The sequence below is a fragment of the Aquila chrysaetos genome, chromosome 18 (assembly GCF_900496995.4).
Source record: "Aquila chrysaetos chrysaetos chromosome 18, bAquChr1.4, whole genome shotgun sequence".
NCBI lineage: Eukaryota > Metazoa > Chordata > Aves > Accipitriformes > Accipitridae > Aquila > Aquila chrysaetos.
Window position 1 is genome coordinate 26,500,068 of NC_044021.1, and position 20,800 is coordinate 26,520,867.

The following is a 20,800-nucleotide window of genomic DNA, read 5'->3' on the forward strand; positions in this document are numbered from 1 at the left end:
CGCTGGCTGGGCTTGAGAAGCTGAAAAATCCTTGACATTAGTCTAAACACTACTTAGCAACAACTGAAAACATCAGTGTTATCAACATTCTTCACATACTGAACTCAAAACGTAGCACTGTACCAGCTACTAGGAAGACAATTAACTCTATCCCAGCTGAAACCAGGACACCTGGCCAGGCATGCTCTAAGTTCACAGGTGCCAAACAGAAGCCTGGGGAAAAGTGCTCATTGAGGCAGGGGACCTGGTTACACAGGACATGGAAAAGGCTGGGGCGTGCGCGTGTGCCCATGAGCTTCGAGGGTCTCCTAGGATTGCTGACAATGTGGTTTCCAAGAGTACATGTGCCTCACTGGTAACCGGCTCTCAGAACACTGCCATGAACAAGAGGTCTCGAGTCCCAGAAGCTTTTGGCAGCCCTCACCTTCCCTTGGCAGCCCCACCAACGCTGGGGCTCTGCACTTGCTCTAACCACCTAATGCTCACCCACACCCAGACGCTAACTTGGCCGGAGCCAAGGTACGAAGGAGAACCCAACCGTGTCCCACCAAAAAGTCATCAGGATCAAAATACTTCGGGCAGCCTCTTCATGCCCCCCAGGAACACGACGAGTCTGCGCTTGCTCTACCACCTAACACTCACCCACACCCGCACCCTCGCCCTGCCAGAGCACAGCTCCAAGACGCACACCCAAAACCTAGGGCTCCAACACAGCAAGACTGGGACTGAAAGTGGTTGGTGGCCCCCACTTTCTCTTAGCAGCTTCTTCACAGTCCCACCAACACAGAGGCTCTACACTTGCGCTACCACCAAAAGCGATCCCTCACCTCCTCCCTCACCCTAGCCAAAGCCCTGGCCCAAAAGAGAAGAACCTCCAGCAAGGACTCTGGCACAGAAGTGACCAAGACTGGAAGCTGTCGGTGACCCTAAATGTCCCTGGGAAGCCCTTTGACGGACCTACCAACACTGCGGCTCTGTGCTTGCTCCACCACCTAAGCCTCACCTGCGGCTAAACACTCACCCTCGACAGAGCCCAGATCCAAAGAGAACGACCACCACATATGAATCCCTCAAAGGAGTGGCCAGGACTTAAAAGTTACTGTTATTAGCTCTCAGTTTTCCTTGGCACCCCCTTCACAACCCCACTGACACAGAAGCTCTGTGCTCGCCCTACCACTTAACCCTCTGTCACAGTCTCTTCGCATCTCTCGAATTTACAGGACAACATACTCTGCGATTTAAACTTTACTTCATGAGCTCATTAAGAAATACAACAAAGCAGCACCACAAACAGGGGCACGATCCCCTTTTGCCCAGGCCAGTCTAGCACATGAATTCACTTACTCACGGTTCAAGTGTAGGGCTTCATAGCTTATATCCCATAAGGCTTAATATGGTGTACCTATGAGAAAAAAAAAAAGAAAAAAAAAAAGGCAGAATTCTGACAGAAGCTAAAAGTTTCTATTGAGCACCTAAACTAAATTGTTCAACAATTTCAAATGAAAAACACTTAAGAGATCGTTCAGTTCAGAAAAGCAGATTTTTATTTTAAACGGCAGCACATACATACAACATTTTCAAAATATACATATTTGAAAACAAGAGACTGCACTTCATTAACAAACTTGCTGTGGTTTATCAGTTGTTACAGTTATATTTGCAACTAGGTTGAGTTACTGCATCATAGCCTTCCTATGAGTTGGATGCTCTTAGGTTTCACTGGTATAATTGTGCAATATACTATAACTGCTAGTAGCTCATGAAAAAAGCCCCAACACAACTTGTCAATTTACTATTGCTGTCACCTGGAGGCTTCAGCTACCTCACTAAGTATTTTAAATAGAGAAATGTTATTTAAAACAAGTGTGGCAAATCATGAACTTCAGGGAAACACTTTATGCACATAATATACAAATTTGAGTGGTTGTATATATTTCTGAAGTTTCCTGAACCAGGACTAATCCCAACAGAAGCAACATAGCAGCATTTTGGTAAGAGAGGAAGCCAACCTTTCCTGCAAACTTTCCCTTTTATTTAGATGCAGAACAAATATTAAAATCATCAAAAGTTGCTTACATTTCTATATGTTTAAACATACCATTGCATTACCATTTCTTTTCTTGTTTCACCACAGTTTAACAAGTGTCAGAATATGCTACACATAAATATCCTAACCCATCCACCATTTATTAATTCACTACGGAAATATTTTCTACATAAATCTATCTTCTTAAAATATAATTTAAATATAACTTTTTAATAGAAAAACCAGAACACATCATCAGAAGATTCAGCTTGCAGGTAATTTTCAATGCACTAGAACTCTTAATGAAGCTGCTCAAATTATGGCAAATAACTTTGTTTTCTCGTTGTAGGGGGGTGTGTGTGTGGCGGGGGGGGAGGTTGAACAATGTGCAAACAGGTTAAGAATAAATGGTGATCACTTCACGTCCACTGCCTCGGACCAGGAGAACTCTATCCAGACCTTCTGTCAGAACTTCCAAAAACTCCATGTCTGAAATATCATTAAGTCAAGGAATTTATTCAGAAAAGAAACAAAATAGCCACTAATCTCTCAAAAAGTCTGACTTTTATATAATGCAAAAAATCAAGTTCAACAATTTCATCAAGGAGTTTTCCTGTGTCACCCTTTACTGTCTCATTATGTAAGCCACCTGCTTCCTCAAGTGGAAGTGAGGCCTAATTTGAGGGAAATTTCTAGTTCTGCCCCACTGAACTACAGAAAAGAAAAAAATAGAGATTATTGTACAATAAGTTCAAAATTGAGGAATGCTTTACATCAATTCAATAAAAAACCAAACCCACCACTATCAACATTTCTTAAAACTCTGTGGAATCAAAAGTCGATTCCTTAAAGGCAAACTTATGCTTACCATGGTTACTAATGGTTATCCCAACAAGTAGACGATGGCACAATCACAAAAAATCAAACTCCCAATTTCAAGAAATATGGAAGCAATATAGTAAAGGATACAGTTTTCATCCCCTTTTCTGTTTTTAGGAGGTCCAGGCATATTCAGGAGAACTAGCTGAGCATGTTGTGATTTATTAAGCACTACTCCATTGAGCTTCACAGCAGTGTGCATTCTTCTCACATTTGACTGATTCCTAACATGCAAACAAACATTGTTAAGCATTGTCACAATACTTCTGTATTTGAGTTATATGCTATGTATTTGAATTTATAAATTTCATCTATATGCACGCAGAATAAGCTATTTTCATGGACACCAGTATTTGTACACATGCAAAATGAATTTGAGAAAATGCAATACCTAGGTTTAAAAGATGTTTTCTTCCTTTGAAAAGAACGTTTAACTCAGAAATTCAAGCAATTTAAGCAGATTGCCAAAATGCACAAATATTCCAGTTGTCAGTTCTCTTACAGAGATGAAGCAAAAACTTAATTTCAACAGGAATTAAGTTTAGTCAAAAACACTAAGAATCCAGTTTATTCAAGTATATAAAAAAGTAACTAGATTTATACAAGAAATTCCAAACAAATTACAGGAATGCAATGGAAAGATTATTTATGTTGTACAGTACAAGATACCCATCATGCTCCTTTGGAAACATTACAGTATTACTATAAACCCAGTGAAGGAAATTTAGAAACAGCATAGAATTTATGAAAAAAATTACTAGTTTCTCATGTCATAAGAGTAAGGCAGTAAGCAATGAACTGAAACTGAGCTCTTCCCCTTCCATTATCAATATTAACTAATGCTTTGCTTGTTGCATTCACAAATATAATCGTGGTAAATTTGTGCGCAAGAGGAAGAAACTGCTAGGACTTCAGAGTTTTCCTTATTTTAGGATCTACCTTGGATGATTTAGTTGCTCTTCAGAACAAAACAAAAGAACGGTTTCCTTATAGTCCCTGAGAAACTGCCATCTGTGTAGAACTAGCCAAGACTAGAAATGAGTCATACGCTCCAGCACAAAAAAAAAAAAATATCCAGACTCTACCCAAGCCCGTTTATCCAAAAGATCCGCTGCCCAAAAGTAGAGTCTTTACAAGTGAAGTGAGTCACTTCAAAGGGAACCTCAGAAACACAGCCTGACGGCATCTCAGAACAGAGATACTGATACGCTGACACTCGTATCACTCTACCCTGTGCAATTTTCTTAGCACTGTAACTAGTGGTCTCGCAGGAGAAGCACAACTGTACCCTGCTCAGCTGGGCTCACGCTCCGTCCTGCGGCAGAGAGGACCGGCAGGTTAGCAGCAGCAGGATACAAGACATCCTCTGAAGTGCCGGATCAAGTCTGGCATCTTTTGAATTCCACTAGCAGCAATCAAAATTACAGCACAAACCCCAGCACTGTTTCAGCTCAAGTAAACAATAGAAATTAATGAGATCTCTTTTCCCAAAAGAAAAAGATTTAGGAGGCCAAAATTTACAAAAGGAAACGCGCAACTTTGTTCTATTACCAGAGGTCATTTCAGGGGACAGCACCAATGCTTAACCCTAGAATCTTCTAGCAACATGAGGCCACCCTCAGATTATATAAACAAGTGTGGGGCTGAGAACAGCAGCCAGATACAGGTTCATTCAAACACAGGGGACCAAGAAAGACGGAGAATGCTGGGACCATATGTACTTGTGTTCTACTAAGTCCTGGTTTTTTTACTATGAAGGGAAAAGCCATTAACAGAATACTATTAGAAGTAGCCTGTTTCATGTTGTATTTTCATCCTTGATTTTGCAGGGGCAATTAGGGGGAAAAAAAAAAAAAAAAAAAAAAAGCAGCATTTGGCCTGAAGTTTAATAGCCAGTAGAGACCAGCCCCATCGATTTGAATGAATTCTCTTTCCCTCCCCCACCCCCCTCGCCCCCCGCATTTTCCCCCAAGACAATAACATTTCCAAAACGGAGTTTATTGGTCCCTCCTGGGGGATCTTCTGTCACAGCAACCATCTGTCCTAAGAGCCAACTGTACAAAAACCATATATGGAACAAAAGAATACTTGAAGCTCAGTTTTTCAGAAGCAGAACAGCAGCTTGAGAAGTCCAAAGAACAACTATGAAGAGAGAGGCAAGCGTGCGTAACTGAAGAGGTGTATAAATATTGAAGTAGAAACATTGGTAAACTAAAGAAAAAAATGCAGGGGAAATATTGGAGGGTGTAAATTTGTGACAGAGTGGGCCAGACTTCAGCACTGAAACAAAGGCTCAAATTGACTAAAGGTACATTGTGTACAATGTGAACTGAGGTTGACTAACTTCATTTCACCTTCAAGCACTGGTAGAACCGAAATCATACATGATACACAAAGTAAGCTTTCTAAGTTTTCATAAGAAGTTCAATTTGTTAAACAGACAAAATGAAGACAACACTGTGCTCTGAAAAAAAGCAGAGCAGTCACAAGTCAGTTCTATCCAAGAATGAAGAGAGAGTTAGTGTCCCATTTTTGTACGCTGTCATACCCAATGTATATCTGAACTTATGTTATTTCTACACATGCATATGGGTTGGTAGAAGGGAAGCAAGAACTGGCATTTGATGAAACATGAAAGTTCCCTTTGTGAACAAATTCACCCTTATTTTGTTCACTAAGTAGTTTTATTACAATGGAGGCTATTTTTCCAGAACAAAAATATATTCACTTTTTAATGTAGTTAATTAGAAAACTAAATATTACATTGGTGCAGAGGAGTACTGTCAAGTTTTACATTCTTACAGAAACTAAAATACATGTTCTGTGACTTACCTTGAATGGAAGGTTGATAATATTTAGAAGAAAACATGAACAAGTCACGATGAAGAATATTTTTCAGTGATAAATGCTAAATCACATTATATAAAACAAGGTACAAAAGAATACACACACCACAAATCATGATTTAGGAAACACGCATACAATGTACAAGACCACAAGAACCAGGAAACACAGCCTATGTTGCTTAAGTGAAATGAAATTTAGACTTACAGGTTTCCCCATTCTCTACATGGAAGGGAAGCAAATGCACAGAAAAAAAATATTTATGCCATCAGGTACATTTTTAATTCAACAACATTAATACATTGTACAGGCACACCACGCCTGAACTGTAATTTCCACCCCCAACCACATATAGTAGTTTTAAAACAATAATATCTGAAGTCTGCATCTTGCATAATTCTAAAGAAATAATAGGAAATATTTCTAAGATACTACATGCCCTTCCCCCCCCCTCCCCCTCCCCCCCCCCCCCGCCAAGAATTGGAGTGTAACGCAGCCCAGAACAAAACCAGTGCTTTAGAGCATGAGCAAGATGATGTTTGGAATTTGCAGAAGGCAAACTGTTTCTAAAGAGCTCAGAGCAAATCCACAAAACAACTTAGGATTTTAAGGTACTGATTCTAAGTGTACCTTCTAACTCTACCGCCTACAAGTCCTAGATTTAAGACCTGTTTCCTTTAGATATTAAAATTTCCCTTGACATCCGCAGTTTTGCTTTAGGCATGTGCAGAAAATAGTCTAGGCCACACTTATAACTGCATTCTTCCAGAACTCAGAAAAGATACGTGTGTGTGCTTGAATCACAACATGAGGAAGCAAACAAACTGATCTCTTTCTGTCATTGGTTTTGTGTCTGCTACATCAGGCTTGACACAGGCAGTAGCTCTTATCTATTGATAAGTGACTTCTATTTAAGAAAAAGACATTAAGGAGTATTTCAACGGGAAATACTTAACATAACAAGACATACATGTAAGCACAAATTTTATATTGCTTTAATCTACAGGATGAGGGCCAAATGTCCCTATCACCACCCCCTCGCCCCCCCACCAAAAAACCCCCCACACCACAACTAAAAACTCCACCCAAAAACCAAAACACAAACTAAATGTCTTGAAAGAGTTCATCTGCTTCTTTGGTACTCCCTCCACCCCAACAAAACACAATAAATGAGAAGGGGAAATGATATACAGTAATTTGTTACCCACAGGAAGAAAGAAAAACAAAAGTTATCATTAAGCATTTTAACATATATGCTTTCTGGTACAACCCAGAAGTTGACTTTACAGCTTGAATTCTGTCATATTTAAGCTTAAACAGTCATCATTGTTCCACCCAAGTCCACGCTAGTTTCATAAGGATGGCATTTAAGTGAAGTGCATGGAAAGATCATGTTTGTACACGACTTTAAATAAACCAGGAACTCTTAAAAAACAAAACCCAGAACAACAACAACCACCAAACAAAAACACACTGAAACACGCACAATCAAAAACAAAACTCCAGACATCACATGTATACTTACGGCTTCATGTTGAAAATATCTTTAAAGCCAGACACATTTGAATCTTTGTTTTTATGCTTTTCAGCTACAAACTTTTCTTTAGTCCAGGTCATCTGCACTTTTTCCGGCACAGCAGCAGCCACACTTGCTTTGACCGCTGGCGCTGAGTGTGAGGCAGTGTTTCTGTCGTGGATCAGCTGAGCCTGGCCACAAAACAAACAATCACCCCAAGATTCAGCCAAAAAGAGCATTGGTAGATTACATGTTATTAAAAATTTTGAAAAGGAATTTCACAGCAGTGGAACAAAAGAAGATACAGAAAAATGCACCTTACTTTGTGAACAAATACCAGACTGTTTTGACTTCAGCATGAAGTGAAACTGCTTGTAAAAACGTAGTTATTTGTTTATGTTTGCAGGATTATATCTGGGCTGGGACATTATTTTTGTAATGACCTAAAGTGAGGTTGAACCAGCCTGAGGGTACTTTATTATCACCAGGGATTTTTGCCAGTGAAAAACTTGAAAGCCAGTGCTCTCATTCTTCATCAGGTACGTTGTTATTTTCTCAGGTATTGTCATAAACACTGTCCATTTCACATGCCTTTAGCTGAACTACCAGCACAACTCATGATCCCAGTAACATACCATTGGACTGGCTGAACTGAAGGTTAGCTACATTCCATTAGATTATTTATGCATGCAAGTGCATATTACATAACAAAAGCCAATCAATCTAACCATGAAGGGGCCTTCTCTTCCCTTATAATAGCAGAAACTCAAATCACAACTTTAAGTGCACAATATTGTTGTTCCCAAATGCATATGCACTTCTGCATTCTCCATTTCCCATTTCCCTTGCTCCTCTTGAGGAAACAAAAAAGAAATATTTAACACATGTTATTTACTTACTTTCCCTCATAAGACTTTGTCCATAGGCTTCTATAGTTCCATCAAAAGCAACACAAATACAGTAGCTTAGACTCTTAAAATGGTAAGTGAATTGGTATGGAGGGAGGATTGGGTTTTGTATTTTGGGGTGTTCTGTTTGCGGGGGGAGGCTTGGGGATTTTTTGGGGTGTGTGTGTGTTTTGTTTGGTTGGGGGAGGTTGGGTTTATTTGTGGGGGTTTTGGTTTTTTTGCGGGGGGTGTGGTTTTTTTGTTTTTAAGATATTCAGCAGTTATAAAGGCTCTTCAGAGACTTGTTACATCACAAGTTGAAGCTCCTGCTCCATTTGGGAACCTCAATTATTCACATGTTAGTGATGGTCATGTCCCTTTGTATATGTGATGATTCAGAAGAGTTTATTTCATTCAGGTCACAAAAGCATGAATAAAATCAAAGCAGATGAGAAAACTTTTATCTCTGAACAGCAATACTCTAGTGGTTCACAAACTGTAATCACAGCTAGTTTTAAATGCCTATGAGCTTCTGTATTCTTCCTAGATTGTTTCCCTAGTCCCTATCCTTGAGGATTCCCAAATCCTAGAGTTCAGTTCTGAGGTTCACATAAAAATGTATTTGTTTGATGGTATTCATATCTCCCCAGAAGATTAAATTACAAGTCAAGACTATGAATCAGAAGTTAATGTGAATACAGTTCTAGCACGAGAATGGAAAAAGCTAACAAATACATGCAGATCCTATATGTGCTACAGCAGTATCCAATGAACTAAAATTTTAAACAAACAACTGGAAGATGAGTTCAGTACAACTCTGCTTCAATGGAAGAAAGTTCGCCATTTTTAGAAAGACAGTGAGGCCAAGAGAAATTCTGGACCTATAGCACGTGTTTATAAAAATGCAAAGACAACGAGAGCACATTTTTGTTAGTGCTATTGTGATACTAAATTAATTACATGGAATACAACATGTTCTTCTCACGCTTCATGAAGAAAGGGAAACACAAAGGTATACAGCATTTCTACAAACTAGACTACATGTCTTTAGATACGAGCAACACTTCAAGTGCACACTAAACCCATTGATTACATCAGTCCATTTCCTTTAAAGATCACCATGCAGAAAGTAGTAATGACATTTATGGGTTAATAATGGCTTCTCAATAAGGATAGAAATCTCCTTAAAAAGTCCTAGCATATCTATACGGTCTCTGAGAAGCCTCAGTACTTCAATACAGGAACTACAAAGGAAGGCAATGCTTTGTGAAAGCACGAAATATGCTTATTAATGAAACTGCCACTATTAAGACTTTTTAAGAGATAGAAGACAGAGAAATATCTTTGCTTCTGGCTCTTAAGAAAAACAAGCACTCTCAGAAACACAAGTGTTTCTTCCATGGAAAGTGTGAGAAAAATCGGATGTAGTTCATGTCACAGAAGCATCACCTAGAGAAAAATATATAGTGTAAGATAATGAATTTAGAAAAATAGTGAAATTAAAATTTATGAAGAACTGTTCTATAACAATAAATGATCAAGTTGTTCATTTGTAGTTCAGTCTGCAATAGTGGCACTTCAAGTGTTGCAATGGGTAAGGATATCTAGCCAGTACTACGTCCAACTACCTCCTCCTCTCGATAATCATTAGTCAGCAGTGCCTGTGCATCTTGGCCAATGGACTGTGGACTGGAGAAGCTTTTTCTTCTGATTGAGCCTCGAGACTCATCAGTGATGCTCTGAATCTGGGATAAAAAGGTTACCAATGACAAAAAAAAAAAACCAGTCTACAGAAAAAAGCAGATGATCATATTCAAAATAAAAATTGTCTTCATTTAAATAGCTGAGATTTGGTATCGTAGCTTGTTATAAACTTGGTTTGTTTTCACAAATACACCATTTGTTTATATATACTACAAGGCTCTTTTTGAAATGTTTAGCAGTTAGTAATGAAGTGTCTTAACAGAGATTTGTGAAAACATCAAGTGAATTGAATCCTTTAGTCTATATGGGAACCTCAAATATTCACTTGTTTGTGAGGGTCACGTCCCTTCATATATGTGAGGATTCAGATGGATTGATTTTATTCAGTTACAATCAAAAGTATGAAAAAAAATTAAGCAGATGAGAAAGCTGCTTTCCGGCTCTAAACACAGATTTATTTCCCAGCGATTCACAAACTATAATTGTGCTCCTCACCTACACGCACGCGCATTTCTGCCAACCTTACCTACCAGCAGCAATCTGCACAACAGCACTGGCGCTGCACAACCCAACCCAAAGCCGTGGTGGGAGGGATGACTGCCTTCTCACGGCTCCGGCAACATCACTGCCCGGCCCAACAGTCACGAGTCAGGACCAGCCGGAGAAGGAAGCCAACAGCCACCAGGAAGGGCAGCAAGGAAGAGAAGGAGCCTCTGCATTTTCTTTCATCTTTGCAGCGCTATTGTCAAAGTCAAATAAATAAATGTTTGGCAGTTGCACCTAAGCCTGCAGATCTTACGTTTTGCAGGCATGTGTTATATTTACACTTGAATAGAAGCAAATCAACCAAGTTTCTCAAAAAAGGAAACAAAAATCCATTGAGTCTCCATGCCCCAGTTCCACAAGAAAACCCAGGGGCAAGATCAAATAAAGTTCCATTTTAAAAAGTGACAGAAGAGGGGAGGGTAAGGGTGATTCCTCAGGGATAAGAGCATGCCAGTGAGGGAAACAGCAAAAGGACGCTGTACAAAACCAAATTCTCCTCTTTGCGAAGGTTTGAGCCTCGTTTGAAGAGGTACAAGCACAGAAGTGAGGTTAGAATATTCCTCTTGGTGGTAACAGGAAACAAAACTACAAGCACCGTTCAAAGCTGGAATATCAGGGTTATTTTTGAATGCCTACAGACAGATAGTGAAAACAAAAGCAATGCTAATTTGAACTAGTGATACTAATGAGAGAAATGTTTTGGAGGTCATCATAAAACTGGAGGGGAGGGCTCAGCTCATTTAAGAGAATATGATCAGATTAAGAAAGGGCCTGGCACACTGAGTGCATGTATTGAACTTGTAGGTCCAGAGGAAGTGAAGGCATAACTAAACACTGTCTGATGAAAAATACCAAAGAACAAGGTAGATTAGGATATCCTAATCAGAAACAACAGATGGATATGGCTTTTATTCTTGGACAAGGAAATAAGTACTAGATGTTCTTGGAATTATCAAGCATTTTACTTCAGACCATGGAATAAATTCAACGGTATTTTGAACATCTCAGATTTTACCCTGTCTGATATGAAGTAACAAGCTGAAGCTATAATGGTGATGGTGACATTCAGATAAAAGTGAGTAAAAAAAAAAAAAAGTTACATGGGGCAGGGGGAAAAGAAAGGAATGAAAACTTCCAAGCAAACAAACACTCTGAAATAGTGCAGATTCCAACCAGCTCACAGAGCTGAAAAGAAATTATTTTGTCTCCACTACAATTTATATGCTATAGACTACAGAGTCTTGGGTCCTTGGGCTACTTGTAAAGCATCCATGAGGAAGTTAAATCCTTAAATGCCTATTGTAGATTGATTAATCACTCAAACTCCACTGGAAAAATACTAGCGTTCAATAAAGAAATTAGAAAAATTTTAAAACACTGAGTAAGGAGTACAGGAGAGTGTGTTTTTTACTGAAAAGATGTTAGGCAGGCTCAGATCAAAAAACTACCGTGACGCAGATGAGAAGGAAGAGAATTTACAGCAGTTCATTGTTGTAGCAATACAAGGCATCTTTAGGAACCTTAAAAATTCCTGCAAAATGGAAAAAAAGAATAGATAAGGAGAGATTAAAAAAAAAAAAAAGGAAAAAAAGAACTGCACAGACTTGTAGGATTAACACCAAAAAGGCTTAGGCATAAAATGAGTTACAATTATCAGTAGACAAAAAAAAAAAAAAAAAAGCCACAAGAAAAGATCCTAGTTATTTTATGAATGAGCAGTAGTTAAACACAGTAGAGATCTCTTATTCGGCATGGGAGGACAACCACTATAAATGCTTTGGCTTTGCTATCACTTAATACCTTTTACATCACCAAAAAGTGTTGATAATAATGGGATAGTTAACAGAATAAATGAGGGGATAGAAGCACAAGTCAAAAGAAAAAAAAAAATTTAAAAGTTAAAAATATTCATGAAAATACAGCTGCATGAAACTGGTCACTACAACTTGCAAAATACCACCAGGGACTAGTATGGGTAGGGCAGCAGCAAACGTAGCATTCCCATCTGGATATCATAGCATTGTAGGTTAGTCAGCCTAATTTTCGCTCAGAAACAACAATTAGTTGATACATAAAACATTGAAAATAATGCAGAAACTAAAAAATAGACAGTGTGAATTGAACAAGACCAAGTCACTAACAAAGCTAATCAGCCCAGTTGAATAATTATGAACCTTAGCTACTGATATATGTCAAGTTTGGAAATGCTCTGGATATATTCCACACTGACGCTCAAATGTTTTACTAGTAAATACTTGCACTAATCTTAACAAGAACAGGAAAACTCTAAACATCTGTTCAATTAAAAAAAGATATTTTTTTCCCACATTATTTTAACCTTGCAAGTGTAACCTGCTGTAGAGAAACTAACATAGAATGCAGTTATAAAAGCTTTTGACTAATTAGAAACTGATTAGAATCCACAGCCAAGAAATACTACTTTCAGTTTTTTCACAGAACATCTTGCCAAGCCAAAGTCCCTACCTCTCTTTCCCTTTCGTTCTTTGATAGCTGCATCTGTTTCAGCATCTGAGATCGCTGTTCCATCATAAGTGTCTTCTCATAAGTGAATGCAGAAATATCATTTTCAAACTGCAAAAGAGATGGGCATTAGAAACATCAGAAGAAAAGTACCACTCAGAAGAACAATGTTTAGACAGTGTACCACATTCATTCTGGCATTCATTCAGTCCTGGATGTATTTATGGCATTAGAGTAATCCCAAGCATGTAACTGATCAACCACTTCTGTCCTCATTCTTAAAACTTCATCTTCAAACAGCAATCTCATACAGTCAGCTACCCTACTGTACCAATATCAATATTTAGATTTTTATCTAAATTTGAGGTACTTGGGACAGACTTTTTCCATTGTTCTGTTCCAATTAGGCTGCAGAAATGATAAAGGGTTGAAAGTGCTTATTTAAACTGGGTCTGCATTGCTGCCTCCTGAGCACGCGTGCACAATTGTTTCCTTAAAAACTGTCTCGACCCACAAAATAATACATTGGCCTTCCACCAGTGGAAATGTTCACAAATAGAAGCATGTATGAATAACCTCTGGCATATGTTCTCACATCAGCTCAAAGCTAAAACACAATGTAAAAATCTATAGCAGTCATCTGTTTCGTCACTGACTCGTAACGTATCTCTTATCTTTTGGAAGATTCTCAGGGTTAAATAAGACCCACACAAGAATAGAATAAATTGTGCTTCCTATACTATCTTCTGCTCAAAATCCAACCAAGGCTGAGCCTTTTTTATGGCACTCTGTCTTATTTCACCTGCACATGCCACAGCATTTTAGTCTTTTATATTCAGTACTCTAAGCAAAACAAAACAAGAATAAATAAATACATAAGTAAAAGGATTTATCTTAGTTCCTAGTTCAAAATACTAACCAAATTTTTCATAAGTCATTTTTTCATAAATAATTTAAATGATACTTAAAATTTGCTTTATGGCTGATTAGCATAATAAATCTTTTTTATAGGTTTTGTTCATTCCAGGAACTGGTGGTGGTAGAAGTTTTGAACCAGTTGACCCATCTTCTTCATCCCACTTCAGAATAAGTTTAAAGCTTTTTGGGGTTGGGTTTTTTTTTTTTTGTTGTTTTGTTTTGTTTTTTCTCCTTGTCTTACTTTGGACATCATGCTAGTCACCTTTGAGTGCTGGAAATGAAGTTTTTCCTTAGTTGCCAAAAAAAAAGCTTGTCTAGACAGACTACAGCTTTAGTCCTTTCTCTTGAGCAGTTTATGACCAGCATTTAAAAAGGGAAAAAGTTACAAAATTCCTTTTGTCACTATTTGACTTATGATTCTGTAGCTATATTGTCTTGCTGTCCAGTGCCAAAGAGGCTGGCAATGCCAGAAACAACTGACATACTCTCACGGGGGCCTATGGGTTCCTTATTCCAGAGAGATACTCATACAGCAGCTGGAGACACAGACATGTTCATCGTCTCTCATGCTGGATACCATGGATTATTAGATTAAGCATGTTCAGCCTTCCATTTCACTGCCTGCTAAAAATTCAAGCTTTTCCTTCCTGAATGAACTATCTCTATGGACTAGTCCTCATAAATAAAGTAGGCATTAAAACATCAAAATGGCTCAACGCTACTTGACAAAACCATTAAACCCAGTACCACGTACACTAGCATTGTGACATGTTAAGATAATGTTGCTTTAAAACACTTCTTGTTCTTGGTGGGACTGCAATCTTTCCCTCTTTATATTTGGGCTAACATCTCTTAGTTTTAAAAATGCTAAACCCATTTTCCCCAAGTTTATTCTCAATTGCTATTAAAACCCCCATGCAGTAACATACCATTTCAACAACTTCCACTTCAGCATTCAGTCTAAGATGATATAAGAACATCTGAAGATCCTTCTTCATTTGAATACTATTATCATCCATCTGAGCGACAGTGAAGATACGCATTTTACATTTTCTCCAAACCTATCAAAAAGATACATTGTAACAATTCGTAACACAGTAATTACAATCACCATACATAACTCTATCAAGGTGAAAGAGTGTTTCACTAGAAACCCCTAGAACTATTCATTGCTAAAAAATGAAATCCCAGCCATTTTCTGTTGTCCTTGCCTTGTGCTGTCGAAGAAGAAAAGGCAGTAACATCAGCATACCACCATCATGAACAATCCACCACACATCTATGTTTCCCTCCGTAAAACGTTCTTGATTTGTTGGAAATAAGTCAATGTTTTTAGCCACCAACAGTGCTTGCTGAGCTGCTGTTGTTTCTCGTACAGTATCTGCAAGGGAAAACACAACGTTTGGATCAAGAACTTCTAATTTTCATTCATGGCTTTTATTTTTCTTTTAAATTCAAAAGCTTACATCCTCCCAGATTCTGCTGAGGTAAAAGAGGAAGATCCTCGGTTTAGCGACTAACCTGCTTAGGAAAAGAACAAGACAAGCCATGGCTGACGAGACTGAGGGCTAAGAAAACCCACTCCATGGGAAATCAGATGTGGGGAAATATTCCATTGTCCACTGGATGTTCAGCATCACATTTCCTCCACACAGCAAATACATTAGTTACATAGTTGTATTACAAATGCATAGGAGAAAGTCAATAAACACATACCAACAAAGTTTTTCCATGAGAAACGATTTTCTGTCTGCTTCCATGACTGTGGCCATGCCATCAGGACTGTGTTGTGCTTCATCCCTCCTAGACCAGCTGACTGAATCAAATAGGATATTCCATCTCTGAAATGAGGAGACACCACAATCTGGCAAAATCCTTTAGTCTTTTCCACTCCCATTAAGGCCTTAACGTTCTGCAAAAGGAAGATTACACATGGGGAAATACAGTCATCAACACTGGTAATAAAGACCATAAGGAATAACAGCAGTAAATAAGAGCAAAACATTAGCTACAACGTACAACCAACACCAAGAAACTGCTAATTCCAAAGGAGTGAACATGATTCTGTGACAACTAAAACCCAAAACACCTACCTCCCCAAAAGACACCACACACGGGTTTTTCATTAATTATTCAGCCTTTTATTTCCAAAGAATGAACAAGATACGAGTAAAACCACACTGACAAAGATAAATAAAGTAACACTGCTTCAGGTAAAGTAAAAAATGCCGATGGACAAAGCACCATATGTTTGGAATGACAAGTCCTTTCTTTTGAAATTGGAAGGGTTTGGAAAAACGTGATGCCAAGGGCTTTAGAAGAAGAGGCCACCAAAGCTCCTTAAACAACTTTGACATTAAGAGGCTGATTCTTTATTTATTGCCTCCCAACATGGAAAAATAGATGCGCAGGAGACAGTTGGAATCACTGGCTGAATAATGACAAGGTAAACTGAGGAGATTAAGTCTTCCACACCCCTTTAATTTCAACATGGCTCCCCTTCATTTAAATACTGACAAACATACAGACACATAACCAAGTAATTTAAAAGTAGCATTCAAAATGGTATCAAGGTTGAATAGGGAACATCAGCTTTGGCATTTACTATGTTTTGATGGCACGACTTCAAAAATCCCATCATTATCAATGACTTGTGTAGGAGATCAGCATGGTTTCAGAAGGAAGAACCAGCACATCAAACTCTGGAATTTTGGAAGTGCCAAAATACCTATCAAAACCCATCAGGAACAGATTTGATCACAGAATGCCTGGCACTGACTCAGTGTGGCTTCACATCAGAAATTCTATTTTTTTCCCTCGACTAAACACTTCAGAGAATTTGGTAGCAAAGCTAACAAGTCAGTCTATGCAAAAAATATCTGCGAGGGCATATCAGTTTAAATAGATGCTTTTTTCTTTTAAAAAGAAAGACAGGAGAAATCTTGATTTCCTACAAATCTTCTAGAAACATTTTTTTTAGTTGAAGTTTTCCAAAACCAATGAGGCCTCCAGACACTCAAACTTTTACAATTCATCTTCATTCCCATTTTAAAAGCAATAGTTTCCTCGATCTTAACACCAGGTCTGACTTTCTAGAGAACCTGGGGATTAGGTCTCCCTTACATTCATTCCTGTTCCATCTCAAAAATGTAGCTGAATTCCAAGTTAAGCAACTATAGGTAACATTTCAGATCCTCATGGGTAAACAGTTTCTGTTTAACGGTTTGCTTTGTTTTATTTCAGAGGCCTGATTGTATTCTTAGTCTTGTTTTCTACTCACACATTGATAATAACAGCTTAATAACAATTACTTTCACAATTTACCATTGCTAGACTTTTTCCACCGTGTTTTGAAGCTAATTGCTCTCTTGGAGCCTTTCCATGCAATATCAGCTAGGCCATCTGGCTTCCTACTTTGTTATTTTAAAAACCACTAGGGACAAGTCTGAATACCAACAGGGAGAAAAAAAGCAAGCTGGGAGAAAAAGGGCAGTTAGCTTTAAGTCCGTTTCAACATCTCAAATGCTCATCTATTTTAGAGATTCCAGGTTTGAATAAATCACAGGCATTTTTACACAGCTTTGAAGATGACTTGGATCAAAATAGTAGACATCTCAACCGATACTCTTTTCAACAACACCGAAGATATTAACCATTTTTGGAAGATACAATGGCAATCAAAGCCTACTTTTGGAGTACGCTTTATAGTAGTGTTCTAAAGGCAATAGATTTTTCAATAGCATTCAATAAAATACATGAAAGACGGTATTTTCTAAAAATGTTGTTTCCCCACTCTATAAAGTTAGGAGTAGGAGGGTTTGCGTAGGTAAGCAAATACAATTATCTATACCGAGTTACCCCAATACTGGATCAAAGAAGTACACAAGCTGTTTAAGATCAAACAGAAAGGGAAACTTGCTTTGCATTGAAAGTCCAAGCTCTATGAACAATGGATCTTCAGAAGCTCAGTCTATTAACTTCCCTTTTTCCTTCAGGGGACAATTTAAAATTAAGTTCAGGTATTTTCAAGGGCTTCCCACAAAAATGTCTATGTATTTCCAGTCAGGTAGCACAGTCAAATACTGACAAGTTGTTGGGGGCATTGGGGGAAGAGAGAAACATTCAAATTAAAGTCACTTGTGTTTGCAAGCACAGTTAGATGTCATCTTAAATTACATGACAACTTACTGTTTTTTCCTACCTCATCCTACCTTCTCTGGAGATACGGAATAAATAGGAAAGAAAACAAAAAAGAAAAAAAGTAAAGGAGCTCAAGGATGCTGTTTACAGTTAAGCAACAGAGTAGGATTCCGGTGAAGACTGCTCCTAATCCTAGCTGTGCTATGTATTTCCAGGACAATGTAGAAAATAATATCATGTATATATCCAGAGGATGAAATCATGCCAAACACATTCGCACTTGTTAGATAAATGTTCAATTTTTTGTTAAATAAATCTGGTTTCTTTATAAGGTAATTTGTTAAAAATCTATCACTTGGCTTTTTCAATAACGTAATTTGATTGTGAGCCCAGGGCTCTCAATATTAAAGAAAACAAAAAGCTAAAAAGCATCAGCATTGTCTCCTCCTATTGGGAAATTTTATAAAGCATTTTGCTACACACACCAACCTATTCTTTATATATAATCATTGACTGCGCTGATAGTAAAAAATGGATGTTTTATTCAGTACTTTACAACAGTCTGTTCTAATTTAAGATACAAGTTATCTGGATTCAACATGTAAATATTAATGGAAGTTACACATGTTTGTAAGTTGTCTTTTACGTACCTCTTCAGCTTTCTGAGCTTCTGTACATTTATCCAAGTAGATTCCCTGAAGCACAGAGCCCACAATAGTCAGTCCTTTACCAGCCTTCAACTGAGAGGTGAAAGAAAGCAATCTAGGATGTTTCACCAACTGCTCACTATCCAAGTTTAACAAGACCAAAAGTTGAGGTCTGCCAAAAAAAAAAAAAAAGTTAAACACACATATGTATAGAAAAGCAAGAAAAAATTGGAAAATTAAAATTAACAATTAATAAAATGCAGATTAAGTGCTTAACTCAATGGAAAATAGTCAACTGTCAAGCAAGGAAGTCATAATTTGCAATAGCAACAACACTTCAGGTACAGAATACCTACGTGAACCAGCATACCATCATTCTGAAAAGCTACCTTAAAGAACAGTTTTACCAAGAAAGTTATTGAATCAAAATTATCACCCTTCCAAGGTCATCTAGAGCAACCTGCTGCTTGAAGTGGTTAAACATTGAAGGCACACCAGATTCACAGCTCCATTCAGCTGGATTTTGAAAAGCTCCAGAGGCAGAGATATTATGACCTCTGGGTAACCTCTTCAATGCTTAATTACCGTCTTCTCAAGTTTTCTTTTTTTTCTTTCTGCATTTTGTCATGTTCTCTCATTCTCCTACCTTATGCTGCTCTAAGATTTTGACTCCACCTTCTCAGTAACCTTCTTTTAGGTACTGGATGTTTAGTAGTTAGTTATATCAGCTTTTTAGGCTCCCCTTAAGCCTCCTCCAAGCCCAATAAGCATAGCTCCCACAGGAGATATGCTCCTGTGCCCCAACCATCATCTTGGTGGCCCTCTGCTGAACCAACTCCAGCTTATTAATGTCTTTCCTATATTAGGGTGCCTAAAACTGGATGAAATATTCTATATGTATTCTAATGAGTGCTGAGCAAAGAGGAGTTTTATTTCCCAATATAATTACTTCTCGATATACTAGCTATGCTCCTGTTGATGCAGTCCAGCATGTCACTGCCAAGGCACACTGCTGGCTTACTATCTACTGGGAACCACAGGTCCTTTTCACCAGAGCAGGTTCCCAGCCTTGTGCCACTGCACTGCACAAGCCTGTCCCAGGTACTAGACTTTGCACTTGTCCTTCTGGATTTTCATGATGTTATTGTCAACCCAGTCCTCTATCTGCACAGGCCCTTCCAAAAGGACAGTCATACCCTTAACCATACTGATAGCACCCCAAGTTCAGCTTCAACTGCATACTTGATGAGGATGCATTCCGTTTCCTTTAATCAACATCCAATCTGCTTCCTCTTCCCAAACCGTTTTATAATTTTCCTGTCATTACTACAAATTCAAAAGAACGACAAAGAGTTGGAGCGTATTTCCCACCTCAAAACCAGCTCAGTTCAAGGTGTAACATGAAGGTCCAGTTCTAGCAACTACATTGACACAATAGAAGGATAACTCATCTGGAACTTAAGCAACATCAGACATTTAACAGGAATGCTCTTAGTCAACACTACATTATATTGGTGCCTCTGAGATGCCAAGTTCAGACACAGATAAAGGCAGTGGCTCATGTATTTCATAGCAACTGCCTATGTGCATCAGTCCCATGACAAATGATAAAATAATGCCATTACACTAAAGGGCAACGGACCATTGCATGTGCATGCACCCAAGGATACTATCACAGAGCAGTGGCTATAATTAAAGTATCACATTTAGTGACAATTGCTTTTTTGTGTGTTCCACTGAGTTCTTCTGATTTGCATTACGTTCATCAGAAGCGACAATGTGCAAACGACCTTTTGTTTTTAAATGCTAAGTAATTTTTTGTGTCAGCTTTAAGAAAATTGATAGTTTAACAAGTAACAAGAATATATGGCAAAAATAGTAGTGGACACCTAACCCCATTACATACAAATGGCCAGCAAACGTGAGATTTTGTTTGAATCATATCTAAGCAATTTAGAAAGTGTTACTATTAAATGACGCTATATAAAAAAGATTGCCACAAAAAATTAATTTAAATAAATAATGGATCCTCTGTATATTTATACAATGTATTTCAGAGGGAACATATATAGAAGCAAAAAAACCTTATAGAATTGCAACGTTTCTTCTATAGAGACAGTGGGACTCAATGATAACTGTTCCTTTGAAACTGAAAATCTATAAATAATCAAACATTAAAATTCTTCTGCACTTTGGAAAACTATGTCAACAC

At 38.1% G+C, this 20,800-nt stretch overlaps 1 protein-coding gene across 7 annotated transcripts in view; it reads right to left on the bottom strand.

Annotated features, from left to right (window-relative positions):
* Positions 1 to 1,526: 1,526 nt before the first annotated feature.
* SLC12A7 (solute carrier family 12 member 7) overlaps positions 1,527 to 20,800 on the bottom strand; it is a 71,129-nt gene continuing 51,855 nt past the window's right edge. For 4 of the 7 annotated variants that reach the window (XM_030041770.2, XM_041118322.1, XM_030041772.1 and 1 more), the window contains exons 17-26: positions 18,592 to 18,760; positions 15,518 to 15,713; positions 15,013 to 15,182; positions 14,731 to 14,862; positions 12,887 to 12,994; positions 9,781 to 9,897; positions 7,275 to 7,456; positions 5,957 to 5,971; positions 2,996 to 3,129; positions 1,527 to 2,515 (exon numbers count right to left, since the gene is read on the bottom strand). In XM_030041770.2, coding sequence (XP_029897630.1) covers positions 2,424 to 2,515; positions 2,996 to 3,129; positions 5,957 to 5,971; positions 7,275 to 7,456; positions 9,781 to 9,897; positions 12,887 to 12,994; positions 14,731 to 14,862; positions 15,013 to 15,182; positions 15,518 to 15,713; positions 18,592 to 18,760 — 1,315 coding nt within the window. In that variant the 3' untranslated portion in view covers positions 1,527 to 2,423. The remainder of the gene's footprint in view (positions 2,516 to 2,995; positions 3,130 to 5,956; positions 5,972 to 7,274; positions 7,457 to 9,780; positions 9,898 to 12,886; positions 12,995 to 14,730; positions 14,863 to 15,012; positions 15,183 to 15,517; positions 15,714 to 18,591; positions 18,761 to 20,800) is intronic. The other 3 variants (XM_030041771.2, XM_030041773.2, XM_030041774.2) reach the window with 3 other exon arrangements.